This window comes from Lampetra planeri, unplaced genomic scaffold, assembly GCF_965212315.1.
Source record: "Lampetra planeri unplaced genomic scaffold, kcLamPlan1.2.h2 scaffold_1343, whole genome shotgun sequence".
Classification (NCBI taxonomy): domain Eukaryota; kingdom Metazoa; phylum Chordata; class Hyperoartia; order Petromyzontiformes; family Petromyzontidae; genus Lampetra; species Lampetra planeri.
Window position 1 is genome coordinate 9,761 of NW_027614060.1, and position 20,568 is coordinate 30,328.

Sequence of the window (20,568 nt, forward strand, 5' to 3'; positions counted from 1 at the left end):
TAAATAGTCCATGCCGTTGAAATTCGCTTTCCCTGCCACTTACAAGACCTGATTCAATATGGTTTAAAATGTTGGCGCTTAGTACATGACAGAAATGAAATGGACTATTAAACTGACATTTATTTTGAAATTTGATACAGTTTGACATCAAAGCAGTGCCGTCATGAGGGAGAGGTCACCGTATTACGTCTTTTATTTCTCACACAAATATTCAGACAGTAGCTACACAACTGGCACTCTTCCAATAACACATCCAATAACGTGATACAAAATCATCAGATGAAGATCCAGACATTCATTAAATTGCACAACCAAGCAACACTGTAAACAAATAGACAAACATATCGAAACTCATTTGATGGGCGAGTCTAGGATTTCTTGGTAATCCTGACGAATGGCCCTGCTCACCCGGTACAGCTTGACTCCTGTCAGGGTGAACACACTGATCATGATGACCAAGCCTCCGATGACATCATAGACAGACGGGATCATCCTCAGAACAATGAGCTGAAGGAACATGGCAACCACGATCTCCAGGTGCTGCACGGTACTGACTAAGGCTGGATGAAACTTGTTGAGCGCATAGTAGACTCCAAGAAACGCCACGGTGGAGCAGATACAGATCCCAATCAAGTAGCCCCAGGTCTCTCCATCCAGAGGGATGATGGGCTCCTGCATAATAAACATGGTGGAGGCACCCCACAACCGTTCCCGTCCAGCCAAAGGTGAAGAGTGCCGTCCACATGCTCACGCGCTCCTTGATGGCTCTGTAGACGATCATGGACAGGGCAGCAGTCAAACCGGCCATCACTGTCATTGTGTAGCCAAAAGCCTCCTTCCAAAACCCCAACCGGGACTTCTCCTCATCCGCTATATTTGGCACCATCACCAGGCACAGGCCGAACACACTTCCCACCACTGTGACCACATCTGTGTAGCCCAGCCTCTCATCCAGCCACAGAAAGGCCAGTATGGCACTGAAGACGGTGGTGGAGGCGCGCCACATGATGGTGCCGTTACTGGGTGGGACAATGGCAAAGGAGGTGTAGGCGCAGGTGATGGAGATCACGTTGCAGACGCCGTAGAAGAAGAGTCGCAGCCGGTAGCCCTTAGGGCCAAAGGGAGCCTCGTGATAGTAAAAGACCACTAAGATGGACAGCACTTGGATCACGGAACGAATGAAGAGCAGCTCAAGGGAGGGCACTTTAGAGCGGTCTGCTGCTAAACGGGTGATCAGAGCCACACAACCGTGGGCCACCGCTGCCCCAAACAAGGCCATCCAGGTCACCCTGGAGGCCAGCACATTCGCCTCACCAAAGCTGGCCAACTGGCCCCCGACCCCCTTGTCCCTCTGCACACTCGACGGCTTCGGCTGGGTCTCCATGGTTCCGAAGAAAGTCCTGCCACCTTTGCTGTCCGCCACCAGTCTCTTTCCCACATTAGCTTCTGCGAAGGCGCCAAAGTCCTCAAAAGAAGGTGCGTCGTCGTAGCCTTCATCACCCGGTTGGGGGAAATGAGTGGCATATTTGACAGTCACTGTGTTTGGGTGAATCTTCACCCGCTTTTTTGATCCATACTGCGGTGATGATGAAGAACCCTCCATCTTTCTTCAGAAGGTTAACCTGAAAAATGAATTGAAGATCTTTAAAAAAAAAAAAAAAAGAAAAAAGATTAACAGACTGAAAAAGGCTTCCTGGTGTCTGCCAAACACTTAAAATCACACACGTGCATGCACACACAAATTAACACACAAACCACCTCCATCTCTTCTTTTAACCATGGCCAGTCTCACTATTGTGTTATTTCAAAGTATGCATGTCCTTTAAGGCAAGTGGCATTGTGAGGCTGATTCAGTCTGATGGGGATGAAAATTACATAACAGGAACGCAGGGAAGACACATGAATGTGGGGCAGTAAGATGTACAACGCTATAGATTAACAAACTAAAAGGGACTGTGTGAAAGGGGTAAATGGTGTTGAACAGAGTGAATAGTCCCTGGCTTCTTTCTGTGTATTTTTTTTGCTTTCTGTTTAACAAGGCTTCTGCTGAAATTAGTGGTTATTTATCTTTATACAATTATATAAAATGTTGGTACAGTTACAATAATTATTATTATTAGTCGTTACATTCACATTCATGTTCTTACTCCCTGAAGACTCAGCATGAATCCAAACCACAAGGGGGCAGATAGATACTTTTATTTGCCTTCTTTCATTCTCAAACACGAGGCTGCACCTCCTTCTCCATGCACATTCCTAATAATGAGCAATGTACATATCTGAGAACAGGATCTGTTCCTTAGATGACTATTGAAGTCATTATTTAAATCTGACATTCAAACTATTGCATTCTGATGGTCAATCAGGTGTTTGCAGCATTAATTGAGTGAGTTATAATAATATTATCCTACCGTTTGTTCTGTAAATGGTTCCTATTGATGCATCGACGCTTTTTTTTGTTGTTGTTGTCATGAATGAAGAATCCCCGTGATTTCCTCCATCCTCCCCCTGCGAGTCGAGCGCCTCTCGGAGATCCTCTCGTTCCGTGTATTTGTTCTCGGTCGACGGACGCTGCCCCTGCTGAGGAAGATGATGCTGATGACGAAGATGAGGGTGAAGGAAAGGGCTGAAGCGGCTGCTGCGGGTGAGAGGTGATGCTGATGATGAGGACGAAGCGGGGGGGAGGTGGTGGAAGAGGATGTGGTGGTGGTGGGGGGGGGGGCGCCGAGTGGAGAAGCAACTGTCACTGATGCAGCCAGTGGTTTCTCCTCCTCCGCCCCCAACGTGCATTCGTCATCTCTCAGGAGGGAAGAGGGATGTGCGCTGAACATCATCAGACGTGTCATAAGTCCACTTGAAGTCCACGAGTTCAGCTGTTTGACTCCTTTCTGCAGCTTTTTGTCATTTTGAATGACCTGGGGGGTGATTTATGATCATCTAACTTTGATTAGCCGGCGTGTCCACTTGATGTCAGACACTTGACTTTGCCTGTAGTGATTGACATAATCCTCCTTGGGATTTTTTTTTCCAGAGACAAATAGTAACTGCAGTAATTACTTCATATTCAAAAGAACATCACGTTTTTGAGGTAGAAAACCATTTATGATGCAAATTCTAATTTGTTCATTGTTACAGATGTCAAATAATAATTACTCAGTGGAGGTAGAGCTCCAAGGCCACAGCTCTGTTAGTAGAAAGTAACACATCACTTGGATATATTTGAGTCTATTTCATATTTCTTGTATTATTAATGAAATAAAAGTATTCACTGTCATTACACAATGAGATGATTACATGAAGCTTTTCGGATTCTTTCACTCGGGATCGCTTTTGTGTAAGCCTGTTGACAGATTGGCACTCTGGGAACACAGAACTCCAACAACACACAAAAAAATGCATGTTCTTGTTAAATGGGGCATAATTGTAATGGTGTCCTCTTTTAAAATCCACATGTAGTTTTGGTATAATCTCAGTAACTGACAGGACAAACAAAATCACGGGTGATGGTTGATGAAAGGCAGACACATTCAAATGAGTAACCCCCCCAGGCCCTGAAAAACTTGATAATAAAGACGATACTACAGCTGCCGCGACTGCTGTTACATGACAGTGACATTAATTGGTACAGAGAAGCAGAGAAGATGATTCCTGAGGCTCTGGTTATAAACTCTGTGTTTCATGTCAGCACAAATCAGACACCAAAGGAGCATTAGGATATTTTCAGTGCTTTGAGACCTATCAGATGTGCAAGATTTGTTAAATACAGTGAATCAAGTTGATTTGTTTAAAGAGAGAAATTTGAGGGAATTTGCCAAAATTAGACGTTTTCTACTCCAAATGATAAGCTGGAGATGTACACACTTTAGGCCACACAGAAAGAGAAAAAAAACGGCAGAAGATAGTCACTTACTTGGAGGAGGAGAGCCTGTGGACTTCCCCAGCTCCACCACAGTCATTAATCTTCTGCCTAGGATTTGTCTCTTCGTCATTGATTAAACAGTTATGTTTCCATTTCATCCACTGCAGAGCAGAAAATGACAAACAACCCCCCCAACTAGTAGAGCCATGACAGGCTTATACAGCATTTTCAGGATTAGGAGAAGAGGAAAGGTGAGGACTCTTGTCACCGACGTGGAGCAAATCAGGTGGAATAAATAGAAAACGGTGGTGTAAATTGGCAACTTGGGCACTGGGGGAAAACAGCCAACCACTTTAGTCCCCTGACAGCGGCATTCTTCTAATTTACACTGTCTGTGTGAAGCATTTATTGATCCATCACTGATAACCGTCCCCACCAAATTCAAACAAGGCCCCCCGACCCCCCGGAAACTGTGAAGTGTGTAGTTAACAACAAAATGACTTACATTTTTTTGTTTTCCATCACAATGATACCTGAGGACACAGAACAAGTGGCAATTTATCAACACTTGTCTATTTGCAAAACCCAAATCAAATAGTGGCTCATACTTCTATGAACCATAAGTGGGGCCAAGTCAGATGTTTCTAAATGGAACCTTATTAATTATTCATAAGTGGGGGAAGATTCCTACAATACTTGAGGACTTTTCCTTGGGTTAACATTTCTGTTCACATGCATTGCCACATCCAAAAGAAAACCCAGCAAATAGCAGAACCACGGTTTCAGTTCAAATACATTTTTCAAACCAATCAAACCAACATTTTTTTTTGTTTTGTTTTTTGGTGGTGGGTACACAGTCTACGCGTCTCTGTACTCACCGCATTTCAAACCGGAAAGGTGAGGGTCCAGCCAACTGCCCTAACTTCCTTAGCATTAGCCGAAGAGTGAAAACTCTACTGATAAACTGTAACTGTGCAGAAGACAGCTCTGCACTCAGACACTAGCTGAATGACTTTGTGTGCAAAAAAAAAAAAAAGTTAAGTAAGTAAAGTGAAAACATAATTTCCTTAAACCCCTGACTACACTCAAGCAAGTCATGACTTTAAGGCATTTTCACTTTCTGTGATATGAGCGGCTCCACGGAGAAGCTGAGTACTGAGCATAATTGGATTCTTAACTTCCATCAGCCGTTAATTTGTATTTATTTATTTTTTTAACACGGTTGCCGTGAGATTTCACTGTGCCGGTGAGAGCACCGTAATTAGCGAAGCCTATAATTTCCTTCATTAGAGGATTTTCAATCACAGCATCATTGAAAAAGAAATGTCCCTTTATTACTTTCGGTTGTCTCGGAAATAGTCTGCAGCTGCACCCTGAGGCTATAAACGCGACTCAACTAATTGTCTGCCCACAGCGGAAATATCAGTCATGTCATGATGAGCGAGCAATCTAACATCCAGTAGTAGTACACAGTTTGTGTTTTCGTCCAATCAATCCCACAGTCACACCCTTTAAGCTCTGTTTTTGTTCTCATCATTTACTGCATCAAATATAACTCCTGAGCTGCTAAACGCTCCACTGCCTTGACAAGCTGCAAGTCGATAACCAATCTGGTGGGTTTGTAGCATTTTCAGACAGTGAAAACAGGTGGTGGCACGTTACCAAAATAAAACGTCCCCTGATCTTATCACTCATCACAAATACAATGAGCAAACGTCCTAATTGTATTGTTTTGCGGTTGAGGTTTGATGTAGTTTTAATGGAAACGTGCATTAAGGGGACTTAGGGATGGATGTGTTACATTTCATGCAGCACCTGGAGACAGAATTAGAGGTTTCTCTGGAGAAAATAAAGACTCTTGGCAGAACACACGCTGCTTTGAGTTCATTGTCCCCACAGAATGGCAGATAATGCGTTTCCACTTTGAGTGGTCCTGGTTTGCTCTTCGTCTGTTTGTATGTGAAAATCCAGTAAATTGACCCTGAAGGAGGCGTCCGAGAAATTACAAAATTAATCACAAAACGTGTTATAGTGCAGGAGCGGATGCAAATGCTGTGGTGTGATGAGTCATTTTAAACTACATCAGTGGTGCTACTGAGTGTGACTAAAGGACAGCAGGAAGGAGAACTGCCTCAGCAACTTTTTATAACTTTACAACTTCCTGATTCATATGCTTAGGTCAGCCACAGGGGTAAAGTAAAGGTGAGAGAATCACAGCGGCAGATTTTAAACACACTTGGATGTGCTTTAAAGGCATTAATAGAAATATGAATTAACATGTGACTTGTTAGTGTCGTGTACATATTTACATACTTTTTATTAAACACAGAGAAATATATGAACCAACTACACTCTTCCCTTTCCATTCTTAAATCTATACTTTACACATATCTTTGTATCAAATCAGTCTTCTTCCTTTTCTGTTTTCTTACTAAGCTCTTTGTGTGTCAAGATATTTACAGTCAGAAACATGAATCATCTGTTATATGATCTTAGTTCTCAGCCATTTCTTTTGCTCACCGTAAATGTCCTGGGAAACTGTGAAATCGCTGCACTTGACGAGAACACTTCACACAACAGACAGCCGCCGTTAGTCAGATCAGTCAGGATTTGCACTTTTCACTCAAATGTTGCTTTAAGTGGATGGACGATGAGACAACACACACACACGCACACACGCACACACACACACACACACCACTTGAAAATACATTTTAATCTCTTGGACAAAAAAAATATGTAATTTACAACTCAGTTTGTAGCTTTCACGTTTCCTGTTGTGTCTCAATTCATTTTATGTGATCAGTGTTTATAACCCACATGCTTTTATTTGGGATCTGACGGTATCACAATAGTATTTGTCCTTGAAAGAGGAAAATGGATCAATAGTTTATTAAAACCTAAGCAGTCGGACAGAAAGGCCACTGAGGCGTACACACTACAGAGCGCTGGGATAAAATCAATCTCGCACAACGGAGCATGGAAATCAGATCGACTGCAGCACCTGACTAGAAAAGCTCCATATTAAGACTGCTGCAATACAAGCTGACTGGGTGTGCAATATATTTGTTTATTTCAGGTACGAGCGGCAGCAGACACGGAGCCATCTGTCCCACAGCGGCCGATGGCTGCTAGGACATCACTGCCGTCCACACAGCGATAACGGTGAAATACGGTGCAACATTACCTGTAAATTATTTCATTTATCATCTGCATCTGCTCCATCTTACAGAATGGAGGAGGAGAGGAGGGCTAAAGGTCAGAAGGGGTTAATTTATGAGGTGGTGGGTTAACAGACTTAAATCAAAACCAACCCATTCATCATCATATGCGTACACTCACAGATATTGCTCGTCTATAAAATCAAGATATATGTTGATGTAGCACAGTTCGGTCCATCTGCCGTGACAAGAGGTTTTGTGAGGAGAGAAAGGATGAGGTTCATCTTTTTATAGTCAGTCTGAGCACTCTGAGAAGGTCCTGGAATCAGTACATTGAATCGGTGAATAGAATTTTTCAGAAATACTTCATTGTCGGATTTGAACAACATAAATAAGCTCCGGTCGGGTCACAAGGCTCTGGCACTGTAAACACAAACACACCTTCAATGATCACCGGTAGAAAGCGGTGATATGGGGAAATGTTTAGTTTACAGGCTGAAAACTGCATAAAACAAAGATGTTACAATCTGCTTTTGGGAGGTGAAATGTACCTACTAACCAAATAATTAAGTATTCACAGTAAAAATAAAATATTTAAGAGTATCTGCCCTGCATCAAGCGCTTTGGTACAATTTATCTACAGATGGAAATTTTCTGGCTATCAGTGCCCTTATTGACCGCGTCTTTGATCCTTTATAGATTCCTGGTAAATTTACTGTGGAAGAAATGTCAGATGACACAGGCTGTCAGTGGCTGGAAAATACTTGTGCAGCACGTGTTTCCATTTGAAGTTGTAAATGGAAAAAAAAAATAAAACGAAAAACACAAAGATCAATGATGAATGAACGATAAGACACAGTATAGGAAGTGCTTTTCTTGCAGTGCAGTTGGTTGTAAATACACTCACATGTCGTCATGGTTACCAGGGATGATCCTTACTGATCTTCACTATTGTGTCAGATATAGTCTACCTTAGTTTGTATTGACCTTTAAAAACTGTACGATTGTATTGCATATCCACAGGTAGGAAAAAGCTCCGTGCACTGATGCGTTTTAATCGCTGAATAATGTCATCAATCACCCCACCAAATGTCAGTAGGCTCATAAAGAAGTAGATCATAGTGGGATTCATATGCGTACAGCTCCAGACATTTCAGTTTGGCTAAATCTCAACTGGTGATATACGCGCGCTGGGGGAGAGCGTATGTGCCAGTAAACAATGGAGTTCCTCAATTATGCCTAATGCCTTCATCACTGGTCTTGTCGATTTGCTGAGTGCGTTTAATGCTACAGATTGAAATACAGGTGCCACAACAAATAGTGTACCTGTACGCTACATGTGAGTGAATAACGTGAGGTAGGGGGCCTCTGGGAACGCGTTTATTTTTTACAGGCTTACTAGCAGTCACTGCGGGGCCATTGCACTTTATCTGTGTTCCCACGCCTCTGTGTCAGCGCAAGACGAAAACCTCATCGACCCACTGAACAAGCTATTGACTGGCTACCGCTCCCTGTGGCCATTAGCTTTACTGCCTTGTTACCAGATGGAGCCGGTCAGCGCTGGCGCACAAAGAAACCTCACACACCTTTTTTTTGTTTTTTTTCCGTGCATGAGCAGATGGACCATGAGGAGACGCCTGATATCACACGGGGCGAGGAGGCACGAATTACAGGGGGATGTTCGCTCACCCTGTGCCGCTATAAAACAACAAAAAGGAGAGAACAGACACTTGGCGCTTGTATGTTCAGAGGGAGAACTGACATTATCACGTCACATTCACGGCAGGCATAAATAACAAAGAGGGCTGAACCTGTCTGACGATAAAATAGAACAAATGAATGACAACATTGGAGGTTAGTTTAAAGGTCTGGATTTCCATGTTCAGGCCTCGGACAATGAAAATGAATATATACGGTGAAATAAACAGTCAGAACAGGAAAGTGTAGAATGAGAAGTAAAAACCCAGGTCCAACGATTGTTTTTTCACTTTTCTTATTTTCCATATTATATAAACACCTCAAATGAAGCCGCTGATCTACGCCGAAAACAAGCAAACCTGGTGGAGTGTGGCGGAACATTCCGTCCAGCCTGTCTTTGCATCTTATCATCCCTATTACACAGTAATGCAGGTTTATGGCTTTCGTGCTGCAGGAGGTCTGCAAGGAGGAGATATTCGGACGTGAAGATAACAATAATAGCTACGGGGCGAGTGAGGATAAAACAGAAAGGAAATTGAACGCAATCATCATCAGAACCGAGAGGTCTGACTTCACCAATGACCTTTTGTTCCTTTACAAGAAATCTCCATTAAATACATCTTTTCTTTTTCATGATGTTGAATCCTAGTTAGATGCCAGTGGAGAATAAATACAAAGAAATCCTAATGTGGCAGAGACTGAAGATGACTGTCTGTCTGTGAGAGGATTTGTTGATGTATCCACCATTTCACAGCACAATGGCCTCATTAGAGAGGACTGCGTTGGCAGAGACACTCCTCCCGCACCGACTCACTAAACAAAGATGTTGGGCTTTACTGAAGTACTGCCTGCCCTCATTTCTGGCACACCTCCTCCTGCTATCAAACCCCAACCCAGTCAACTGTTATCATCCTGTCTCTTATTCTCTCACTCTGTGCGGCCTGGGGGAGCTTATTTACGTGAATATGCAGCTGACAACAGAGCAGCCTGGCAGTCTGCAGAGGAGCCTGAAATGTGAAATGCTATTTCTGTGACTCCACCCGATACAAAATTTAAGCTCAGGAGGGAATACGCCACAGACTGAGCAGCAGAGATGCACAGCCGACGTGTAACCAGGTCATTCTGGCGAGCTGTGTTTGTCCCATCGCATTTTCAGTTTATCACATCCATTTTCTGTCATCGTGCTGGAGCTCTGGGGTTTCACTCGGATCAAAGATACAGGATGAAAACGAGGCGGGGAGCAATGAGCGCGTCGGTGTGGTGCAGCAATGCATTTACAAACGTGCTCGTGAGAAAGCAGAAGACACACAGGGTGGGGTGGGGGAGAAAAGGAGCAAGAGGGAGTCGTGTGTGTGTGTTTGTGTGAGGGAGAATTGATAGGCACGACCAATTGAGGCGTGCGTCACGTTGAATGATGCTGACGTACATGGATGGGTCAGGTAAGCAGCAGGCAGGCAGAAACAACACAGAACAGAAAACAATTCCAGATCAGTAAATAACCTCTGTAATGCCCAGTTTTGTTTATTGTCATTTTTGTAGCATATTATTGCCTTTATCGTATTTACAAGAGTTTGTGCTGGTAACACAATGGGCTACTATAATTTAAAAGAATTTGCTGCAATTGCATGCTCAGATGTAAATATCTCAAAGATGCCATTGGCCAAACCCCGTAGTTCAAATTAAAGGACCAGTGTGTAGGATCTACTGACATCTAGTGGTGATTTAGGGATTGTAATCCCCCCCATCATTTTCAGTTAGCTTGGGAGCTAATTGCCCCTGTGGCCAAATTGTGGAAACTGTGTGATGCATTGATTATTTATTCCAGGTACCTGAACTTGCTCCTAAGTGAATTGTCCATGTTGACAAAATACTCCTAAATCCTGAATGTAGCCAGATGCAGGGGGGCGGGGTTAAAAGAGACAATCAGGCTTCTTCTCTATGTGCCAGATAAAGGCAGTAACAAGATTCCAGCTGGACGTGATTCGAATGTGGCTTCCTTTGCAACTGAGTTTCACACGATTCAATACATAATCTCCTCTGATGCTTTACGAGGTTACACACCTCTGCAACATTTGACAAAATCTGGGCTCTGAAACTTTGCAGAGCACAAAGCGAATAGTCCGCCCCAGCAACCACTAATTCATGAACAACAACAACAAAAATAAACGTTATTGATCCCTGAATTGAATTCAGTCAGGAGAGAGGAAAGAACTGTTCAGCCTATGGATTTAGCCCAGGAAATATGTAGCATAGACACCGTAACTACCAACTCAATGTCTGGGCTGCAGACGATGAAATGGGACCAGGATGAGAAAAATTAAATCTCTTTTTTTTCTGGTGTTGAATGCATTTCTGAACTGTCTGAAAGCTTTTGATCAGAGTGACGGTGTCTCTTTCAGTAGCCAAACAGACATCCCCGATTCCTTCTGTTGGATTGTCCTGGTACCTAAGGCCATCTGCTACACACAGAGAACGCAAAACACATGCAAAGTACAAGCCTCCTCAGATCGAAAAGATCTTTGCACACGTTTTTATTCATCCTAACCACAGGATCTTCACGGATTTGGTGTTTAAAAAAAAAACAACCTAAAATGGAAAAGCAATGAATGAGATTATAATGTGGCTGACTCATGCACTGGTTTAATGTACTGAATCACAGTCTGGGAAATAAGAAGCTTATCAGCATGCCACAGGAGGGACGACTGATGAGTTCTGTTCGTCACTCACATCAAACCTTTGGTCAGAACTATCTTAAATCCACATAGACTGACATTACCTTGTTGGACATTGTGGAGGGGCTGAGCTCAAATCTATATAATTGCAAATTAAATAAAAATGTCAACAACTTTAATTGATATCTAACGTGGTTTCATACCTTTTTTTGGTCATTTACTTCAACACTGTGAGCCACAGTTATACATCATCAGCTACCATGTCTGTGTTTGTGTGTGGCGAAATGACATTAGGTTGATTTTATGATTAAATCAACAGGCAAGATGAAAGGCTCCGCATCCAATGTGCACATTGAATAGCAGATGGAGATAAAAGCCCCCGGAAAGACATCTGATAGCAAGTCTATGAGGTAACGTATACGACAAAAACCAATCACAGAAGCCAATTAACATGAGGTACCACTTTTATAGATCATTACCTCCAGACACACAGTAATATTTGTTTGGCTGCAGTGTGTAGGACAAACTACACTGACCACTAATAGTTTAAGGTCTTTTACAGTTTCGTGTGTCATATCAGCTCAATGACATAAATATGTATTTCATAACCTGTGCGTGTGTGTGTAGGGGTGTGACAATTCGGCGACAACTGAAATTTACATTAAATTTCTTTGACAAAAACAAGTTGTAAAAATATCAATTTGCTCTGCGGTTGCCACGGTAACAATGATGAGACATATTCTCATACACACATTCATCATATTCTCATACACACATTCATTTTTAAACGGATTAAACAATTTAAAGAGGGATGTTGCTCAGGGGGATAATAAGGTGCTGGTGGGCTTGAGAACCTGCTCCTAGTCTTAATGCTGGCATATTTCAGGAAGGAATCATTTGGGAAAAGGAAATTGAAGATTAGGAAGAATCATTCATCTGCATGTGGATTCCACGTACTAGACCCTCAGAGTCGTCTTCCATCTGCTCAAAGCTCTACTTTGACCGCTTCGCCACTGAAGTCAAACGCCAGGCTGACCACAGCCATCTCACAAGAAGCCGTGACACGGTCGCAAATGGATCCTCATCGATCGATCGATCGTCTCTCACTAGAACACACGCAACATAGAGGTCAGCAGTGGGTCAGCAGCGCAACGGCAAAGGAAGCAGTAGAGATGTAATTAAATATACTTCAACATAGCACAATTTGGTTTCAGGTTGTTAACTATACTTGGCTCTTCGACGCATGGACTCGTTTATTTTTTTACAGGGTGATGGATGTCGCTACATTGTGTGACTTTGTCGTGTCTAATTACGTTCCTGCTACATCTGATGGGAACAGCTGCTTCAGAAGGTCAAACTAAACCGTACGCGTGCATTCTAGTCTTCTTGCTGCCGGGTCTTCACGTCTATTACTGGAACTGCATGCTGCCTGAAATGTCATGATGGGCATTCTAGGGATCGGGAGAATCAGCAGCTGCTGGCTGAGTAACTTCAGGGCAAGCTGCCGTCGTTACGCCTACACGATGAGCTACTTCTCACGCCACCACGATCCCAGTGCAGAGAGGAAATCTTTGATTCTTACATGAGGAAAAACAATTATAGTTTTGCCCCCCATGCCCCAAAAAATAAACACGACATATGTTGAACTGGCTTGTCCCTTTCATTAATAATTGCTAAACGAATTGAAGCATATAAATCAGAAGAGGACAAAACATAGGAGGCTCTAACTAACAACTTCATGAAATTTGCAGCACCATGTAATTATGTCCTACATGATAATTTGCTGTTGCCATGGATACAGAGACAATGCAGCAAACTGATCCACAATTTGATAGAGACGTTCACAAGTTAAGAAGTGATTTGACAGATTGACCCTTTAAGCCCTAAGCTATTTTTCAGGCCTCTGCCCGAATATTGCACAGCCAGAATAAAAAAAGAGTATTAGGTCTATTTGAATAATAATAATAATAAAGCTAAAGTGAGAGGAATTGTACAACCATTATTGGACAGAGCTGCTTGTGTTTTCTCTGTTCTATGGGTTATTTCTGGCTGATGCTTTGCCGTGTGTGTTTGGAACCTGTGGACTGTCTGCTTTTGTTTGATGGGTTCTTTGTGCGTTTTTCACAAGGTACCATGATAATTCATTTAAGTTGGTGTTTGGAGCATGTCAACATGACCCCACGTGAACATTTATATTCTTGTAGTCCACGTTCTTCGGTTTGATTTGATGTTTGATGCAATGTTACTATCCGCTTGGGTTTAGCGGGTTAAACATAGATCGGTTTGGAGATGTTTTCATCGCATGTCATTTTACTTTCTTCACAGTTGCAGTTGTCTCAATGGACTTTACAGTTTGCACAATACCTGTACCAGCCCAGAGGTCTGATGGACAGAAAGACTACTTAAGCCGACACAGACTGATTAAGTTGGCCCAAAGTAATTAATTGACCTGTTAATCGGTATTCCTGCTGCAAAGCTCTATGGAGGCGATAAGGTGCTAGCCCACAGAGGCTCCCGTGCATGCAGAGAACTCAGAGCACTGAAGAAATAAAATCTCTACTCTGTCTTCATCTGTTTGAGTGACGTGTGTGTAGGCAGCACTGGAAAACTTACTACACTGCCTGAAGACGCACACATCCAGACGATCAGTAATGCTCTCTCCAGCCTTCATGGGCTGCTGCTGACAGGAGGGGCCGCTGATGACTCACCACCTGTTTGCCCAGCCCGCCCTCCCTGAGTCACCTGAACGCTCTGATCTCCATCTATCACAGTAATTGCAGACAATGGTTGAGGCAGCCGCCTGGACCCACCTGCCGTTTTCTGTTTGCCTTTCACCGGGTAAATAAAGGCGCAGCAGAACAGTCTCCCAACGGACTCAGTAATCTGCCAATGCATAGTCTGGGTACTCAGACAATCACTATAATAATGATTAATGTCATCATCTGATAGCTGTTCACGTACATTCTAATAGCTATTTAATGCCTTGCATGACAAATGGCCGCCGATTTGATGCTGCATTTAAGGGCCACATTAGTAATGTGGATGGTGAGTGGAGTTGGAAAGCTCTTGACAGAACCTGGACCATTTAAGCACAGGAGGAAGGGGAACATGAGGGTTTTCACACAGCGGGAGGAAAGCCCAGCGTCCATCCTCCATCCATCTCCATGCTTTGCACGTTGCAAACAAAGGGAAAATCAAGGTGAAGCTGAGTGTTTGCACACACACACACTTTTTCATTGTCTCCCTCCACCCCTCCCCTCTTCTGCCTGAATTCCACTCTTCAGCTCAGGTTTAGCCAAAATAACGTGCACACAGAGACAATAGAACAGCAGCATTCCTGAGTGTCAGCATGAACGTCTAATTTATTTTACCCTGGAATTATGTTTTTCCTGAGCTCTGCAGTTTATGATTAATAGCATCGCTGATATATCGTATTTCTACTCCCGGTACAAATGGATAGAACCTCTTCATTCCTTCAGTTCTCACACTGTTGCATGCTGCAATCTAGTGTCATAAATAATTGTGAATGTTGTGTATATAATTTGATTTGGGATGTGAAAGAAGAACGGGCAGATGTCACTCATCTGCACACCTCCACTGGATCAATTCTTTTCTCTCTGTTTTTAAATTCTCTCTGCCTCTGTACTTCTCCCCTCCACCATATCCGCTGCTCTGCCCCCTTCAGCTATCGCGTAGATCAGTGCTGCTCTGGCTTTGACGCCAGCAGAGTGACGCACACACCGTGTTGTCAGATTCTGTCTGTTTCATGAACACATACGTCTTTAGAAGCAACAATTGGAAACAAGCTGCTTGTGGTGTTGGCGGATGAGGAATCTTTTTTCTTAATCCACTGGGGTAAACTGTTGCATTCACGGCCAGGTTTTATTCGTCACAGCAATGCACAAACATCATCTGATCCCTGCATGGTTTCACCTTTTGTTCTGAACATGATATCAACATTTCAACCTGCTGTGAGAATCTGATATTAAAAGTGGGATTTCACACATGAGCACCTGCTGTAGTTTCATGGTCTCACACAGCGCCGACCCAGACATTTCTTGATGAGGAAACCATTACCTCAGTGTTTCTGACATCCAATCCAGTCCTGCCAAATGCCCCCAGAGAGGCGAACGTGATGGAGGTGTGCATGTTTCTGTTGACTGAGGAGGGCAACGGCAGGCATGCACAGCCCTGGAGGGTGATGGTTATCTGATAAAATGAGGTTAACGCTAAGAGACAGCTCCCTATCGGGTCAAAACCAAGCCTGGGTAGTGGTGGGGACGTCACAGCAAATATGTCACAGACGACCAGCAGGGAACGTGCTGAGTCGTGTTTCTCCACTCACGCATGTTCACTGCTAGGAGACGAACCTTTATCGTTCTGTCACAGCTGTTGGAAAACGGGGCTTCCTGATTGGTCCGACATGGGAAGTGAGGAAATCTAGGTAAAGAAAGAGCCACTGCAGTAACTTCATGTTATTAATAGAAAAGTGCTGACAAACACCTCTGCTCCTTACTGTTTGTATTGCATATTTATGGTGAAGGTAATGAGCTCCCAGAAGCTAACAGCTGCATCACACATTCCTATATGAGGCCAAATCTTGCCTGAGCGATTGGATGATAATACAAAAAACAAAAAAAACAATCTGGTTTTGACAACCTGCACACGTCGGCTGCAAAGCTTTGAGAAAAAGAGCACATACGGTAATGAAAAGCACAGTCATTTGTTTTCAGGTTAGGATGGAGGAGAGGGAGACAAGGTGGCAGATGGACGGACTCGACCTCAGTGTGGGCGGCCCTGGCTGGAGGACACGTGTGTCGACTTGAGCAGCCGCCTCTTCGCCCCGATGCCCCCGCCCCACTCAACCTACTGACTGCTGCATCCTCATCTTTTTACAATTTGCCTTCCGGTTGCCAGAACAAACTGTACAAGAGTCTGAGCTAATTGTGTTAGTGTGAAAGGTGAATGAGAGACGCCATTGCATGAACGCAGGGAACAGCGATGAAAGCGGGAACAAGGTACAAAAAAGTCATCATTTCACTTGTGTGTGTTTGTTATTCTACACACACACACACACACACACACACACCACATGGTGGGTTCTTTTCAGGTGAACATTTTTCCTGACTAGGGACGTCGCCTGTTCTCAGACCTCTGGACACAAACTATATAGTGCTGCGCTATTGTTCTAGACAGGAGGTCAGGGTGCGTATTTGGGCATACAAAGTCTCTGGCTCTGACAGCAGAGATCACTTTCAGCATCTCATCTCTTGTTTAACATATAATTCTTCTTTTCAGGACACGTTGTTGAAGCACTTTGAGATTGTTTGTGAACTGGAACATATTTCAGATTGTCGGCACATGGTTTTGTTTCAATAAGTCATTCCCTGTCTCGTTCCCTGTTTATCTCAGGTACTCGGGGAGGTGACCGCATGCTTGGATTCGCAATTAAGCACAAAACGACGACAAAACAAAGCAAACAGGGAGCAAATGACTCCTGTGCAAACACTGGGAAAAGCATATCGCCGAAGGGTAATGACTACAGGAGACGACAGCAGCCTCAGAGTGATCACCCTCCTGCATGAATCAGTGCAATTACGGTCTGTGCATGGTGGTCCGGACCGGTTCACTCTGATTATTCCACACTGTGGAGAACATGGTGCGTATGTGCAAATTTCCAATTACCAGAGACATCACACCACTGAAGGGTGCAAAGGTGGCACTAAGCGAAAATAGAAGCGTAAAAGTGATCTTTGTTAGCATACGATCTCTGCTGCTCCAGCCCATTCCCGCCCATCCAAAGACACAAGTCCTCACAGGATATGTTTTTATCTCTACAGCAACATCTTCCTATACAACATCCATACTCCCCCTCTCTCTCGTTCATGTAGTTATTCTAATCCACGATTTGTCATGCTGCAGCGACAGGCTGAGGCAACGGGCACTATGCTGGTGCCTGTGAGCCGAGCCTCTGAGGGGTTTGAGATAAAGCTAAGCTGACAAGTGGGTTCGGCTACGTCACAGTGTCCTTTGAAACGCTCTCAGAGAAAGGAGGAAATGAAGGCAAAAGCCATGCCGGTCCAGAGGTGGCCCCCTTTCACTCCTCACCTCTGGGCTCCTCCTGACACGCAGCTGCTGGCTTTTGCCTCGAGGTGCTTCTTCAAACGTCAGCTAACACGAAACTGCATATTGAGCCCCTGGGGTCACGAGAGGAAAAAAAAAATGTGTGTGTGTGTGTATACATATATCTATATACACACACACGTACTGTATGTATATTCTGCAGAGTTTGTGCTGCTGCTGAGAAGCTTGGGGGGGTTATTTTGCGGAAATTTCAACAGGAACTCTACTTATTATTCATGTTTACCACACACAGGTGTGTCAGACACACGCTTCCAAAGAACACCACTCAATCTTGGATGAAGACAAATCCTGCTCCCTGCTGCCCCCCCCCCCCACACACACAGGCTTTTCCTGCCTTTAATGCCCATCCCCCCCTCCTTACCAGGAGTACCCTGTTAAATAATTGAGGCATATTCCCCCTCTGCTGTGTCTACAGTAGCTGTCCAGCTTAGTTTTCCTCATCAAAACGCCTCAGTCTCATCAGTGCTCTGCTGTAGTAGTAGAAGATGGACAGGACGGTGTGAAGAGGTGATCACTAATGGCTGATGCTGTGTTTGGTCCATCCAACAGAAGACAATGCAATCACGCTGAGGGAGGGAGAAAAAACAACAAAATGTCCCTCTGTAGTGAGTTATCTTTATACTTTGACAAAATCTGATTTCATGTGTCCTCAAAGAGCAGTTGAAATAAAATCACCCCCCAATGAGAGAGAGGTACAGAAAAGGTAGGAAGGTCCTGAAGGCACAGTTGTTGGTTTTATTTCCTGTTGCACACACTTAGAAACAAAGACTATTGTGGTATTTTTCATTGAGTTCTTACAAATGACACAGTGTCCATTAATGTCCATTGATGAAACTGTGCTGCAGGGCTTCTGATCTGGCACCATTTCTGGAGCAGCAGTGACAGAAACCTGAAGCGTTCCCAGTTTCCATCTATGAGAAGGCGTTTGGTGACACCTGCTGTCTCAGAGCATGAACTGAACACACATTCCTGCTATTAGAATGAGCAAAATGTAAAAAGTTCTTTGTTCCCTCCCCCATCTGATACAGTAAATTCTAATCGGCATGCATCTCATCGTTATGGTTGAGGTGAAAGGTTTTAAAGCGCTTGAGAGCAGCAGCTTGTTTCTTACGTACTGAACTGATACTGTCAATATGAGTTTAAACACATCAGTGAATGATGGGCTTTGTAGATGTACACCCTACTGAACAACACACCGACGTGACTGCTGCAGGTTGAACTTCAGTAGCTTACATTTTAATATATATTAGTATTTTTTTTATCATAAAATCATGATGACAATTGAAAAAAAAATGATAAAATCATTCTCAGCAGACAAAACAGAAAACCAGGCATTCAACATGTTTTACTCAACAATCATTATTCAAACCTACACATGAAAGAGAAAAGGAGCTATAAGGCGAAGACGATTTCCAGTGAATGCCTGAGATTATCATCCCTTTGCACGTGCAATTATTTCAGCCTAAAAAAGGTAAAAGAAAATAAAACCCCTCTACAATGTTTCAAAGGATTTTAAAAGGGGACGGCACAAGAGGAAATATTGTTTAGCTTTGGCTTTTTAGTGTAAACCGAAGAACCAGTACTACAGCAGAAAAGTCTCAGCTAAGGCTTCGTCCTGTTCTCAGACAGATTGGTCTGCCTGCGATACACAGTATATTCATATTACATGAACCATCTGTCCTTCCAGTCTTCATAAACCTTCTTTTCGAGCATGGAGCGCTTATAACTCCAGTGATGTAACTCACAATCATATGGAAACAGGTAAAGTGATGTCCTCTTACTGTGTGCAAGGGCACTTGTTCCACACAGGTAACTTATTCTCTAAGACGCAGCAGCTGAAGAAGAAGTGGCTTCCTCCATCGTATGAGGAGAGCTTAAGGGCTCTGAGTTAGTACCTTTCATCTCTAGGACATTCGTGTTCGAGTCTGTGGTGAATTCCAGACCTTCTCCGTCCTGCCCTGTTTGGAGAGGCGCTGGTGATCGGGTCTGAAACACAAGCCTGCTCGCTCTGGAGGACGGGTTCTTCCCTCTCTGGAGATGGAGGGACTTTGGTCGACGTAGGACACATCTGTAAATCAGTGTTCATCTGAGTTAGATCCCAACGATCAGTGGGAGTTACTGAGCACGTATGACGGTGTTATGTATGTTCTTATGTCCTGTCAGATGTTTGTGGTGAATGTTGAAAACGAGCAGGGTCATGGGGAGTCAGACACTAAACAGTTGCTTCTGATGACATACGTTCTCATTACACAACTGCTGTGTCAATTTTGTGGTACTGCACTACTTGTAAGATTATTTGAAGGGAAAAAACACAAAGAGAAAATGAGCAGACATGTTTTACTGCAGGGAAAGAAGACATTTAGGACTTACTGTGACTGCAATCTGGAGCATATACAGCCAATAATGTGTAGATGCTAACAGACAGCCTTACACTGACTGACAGCAGGTAGAGATCTCTCTCGTGTAAAAGTACTCACCCAAGCTAGTCAGATCACCAGATTCGTCCCCGTAATTAGCAATCGCAGAGTCCATGGTGTCACTGGTGGAAACAATGTCAGCCACCTGGGGGGTGTTTGCCTCTGGTATGCTGGGGATATCTGCCCATTAGAGGTGGAACAACTATTACCTATAATATTAGGGTTATTTTGAAAGCACAGAGTACGCCAATAGTATTCAATCAAACTGCAGCATCGAGTGTTAGTTACCTAAGTCCTCGGCTGACTGAGTGGATGTGGGTACACACAGGTCCTGTGAGGCTCCTTTGCTTTCATCCCGAGCTGTCCCGTGCGCACCAGGAGGATGAGCTGCAGGCACGTGTACTTCAGAGGGGTTCCCTCCAACCAGCTCCTCACTGCTGGGCTTTGTGTCAGCCTCGACAGGGCGCGTCGGGATCCTGTGCAAGTAGCCATAGCCGATTCCACAGCCCAAACTACAGTTTAACACGGAGGAGACGACCATTTTGTAATGATGGCTTGAGGGTGTGTCTGTTCACTTTAGCTAATCGCGGTGGAAATGACTTGTGGTGAAAGGAGCG

General features: G+C 43.8%; 1 protein-coding gene across 1 annotated transcript; it reads right to left on the reverse strand.

The window, feature by feature from the left end:
• Positions 1-351: 351 nt before the first annotated feature.
• Positions 352-1,603, reverse strand: LOC144739165 (solute carrier family 35 member G2-like). Its single transcript, XM_078622140.1, is given in 2 exon segments — positions 352-702; positions 704-1,603. Coding segments are annotated over 2 exon segments (1,251 nt in total).
• Positions 1,604-20,568: the final 18,965 nt, after the last annotated feature.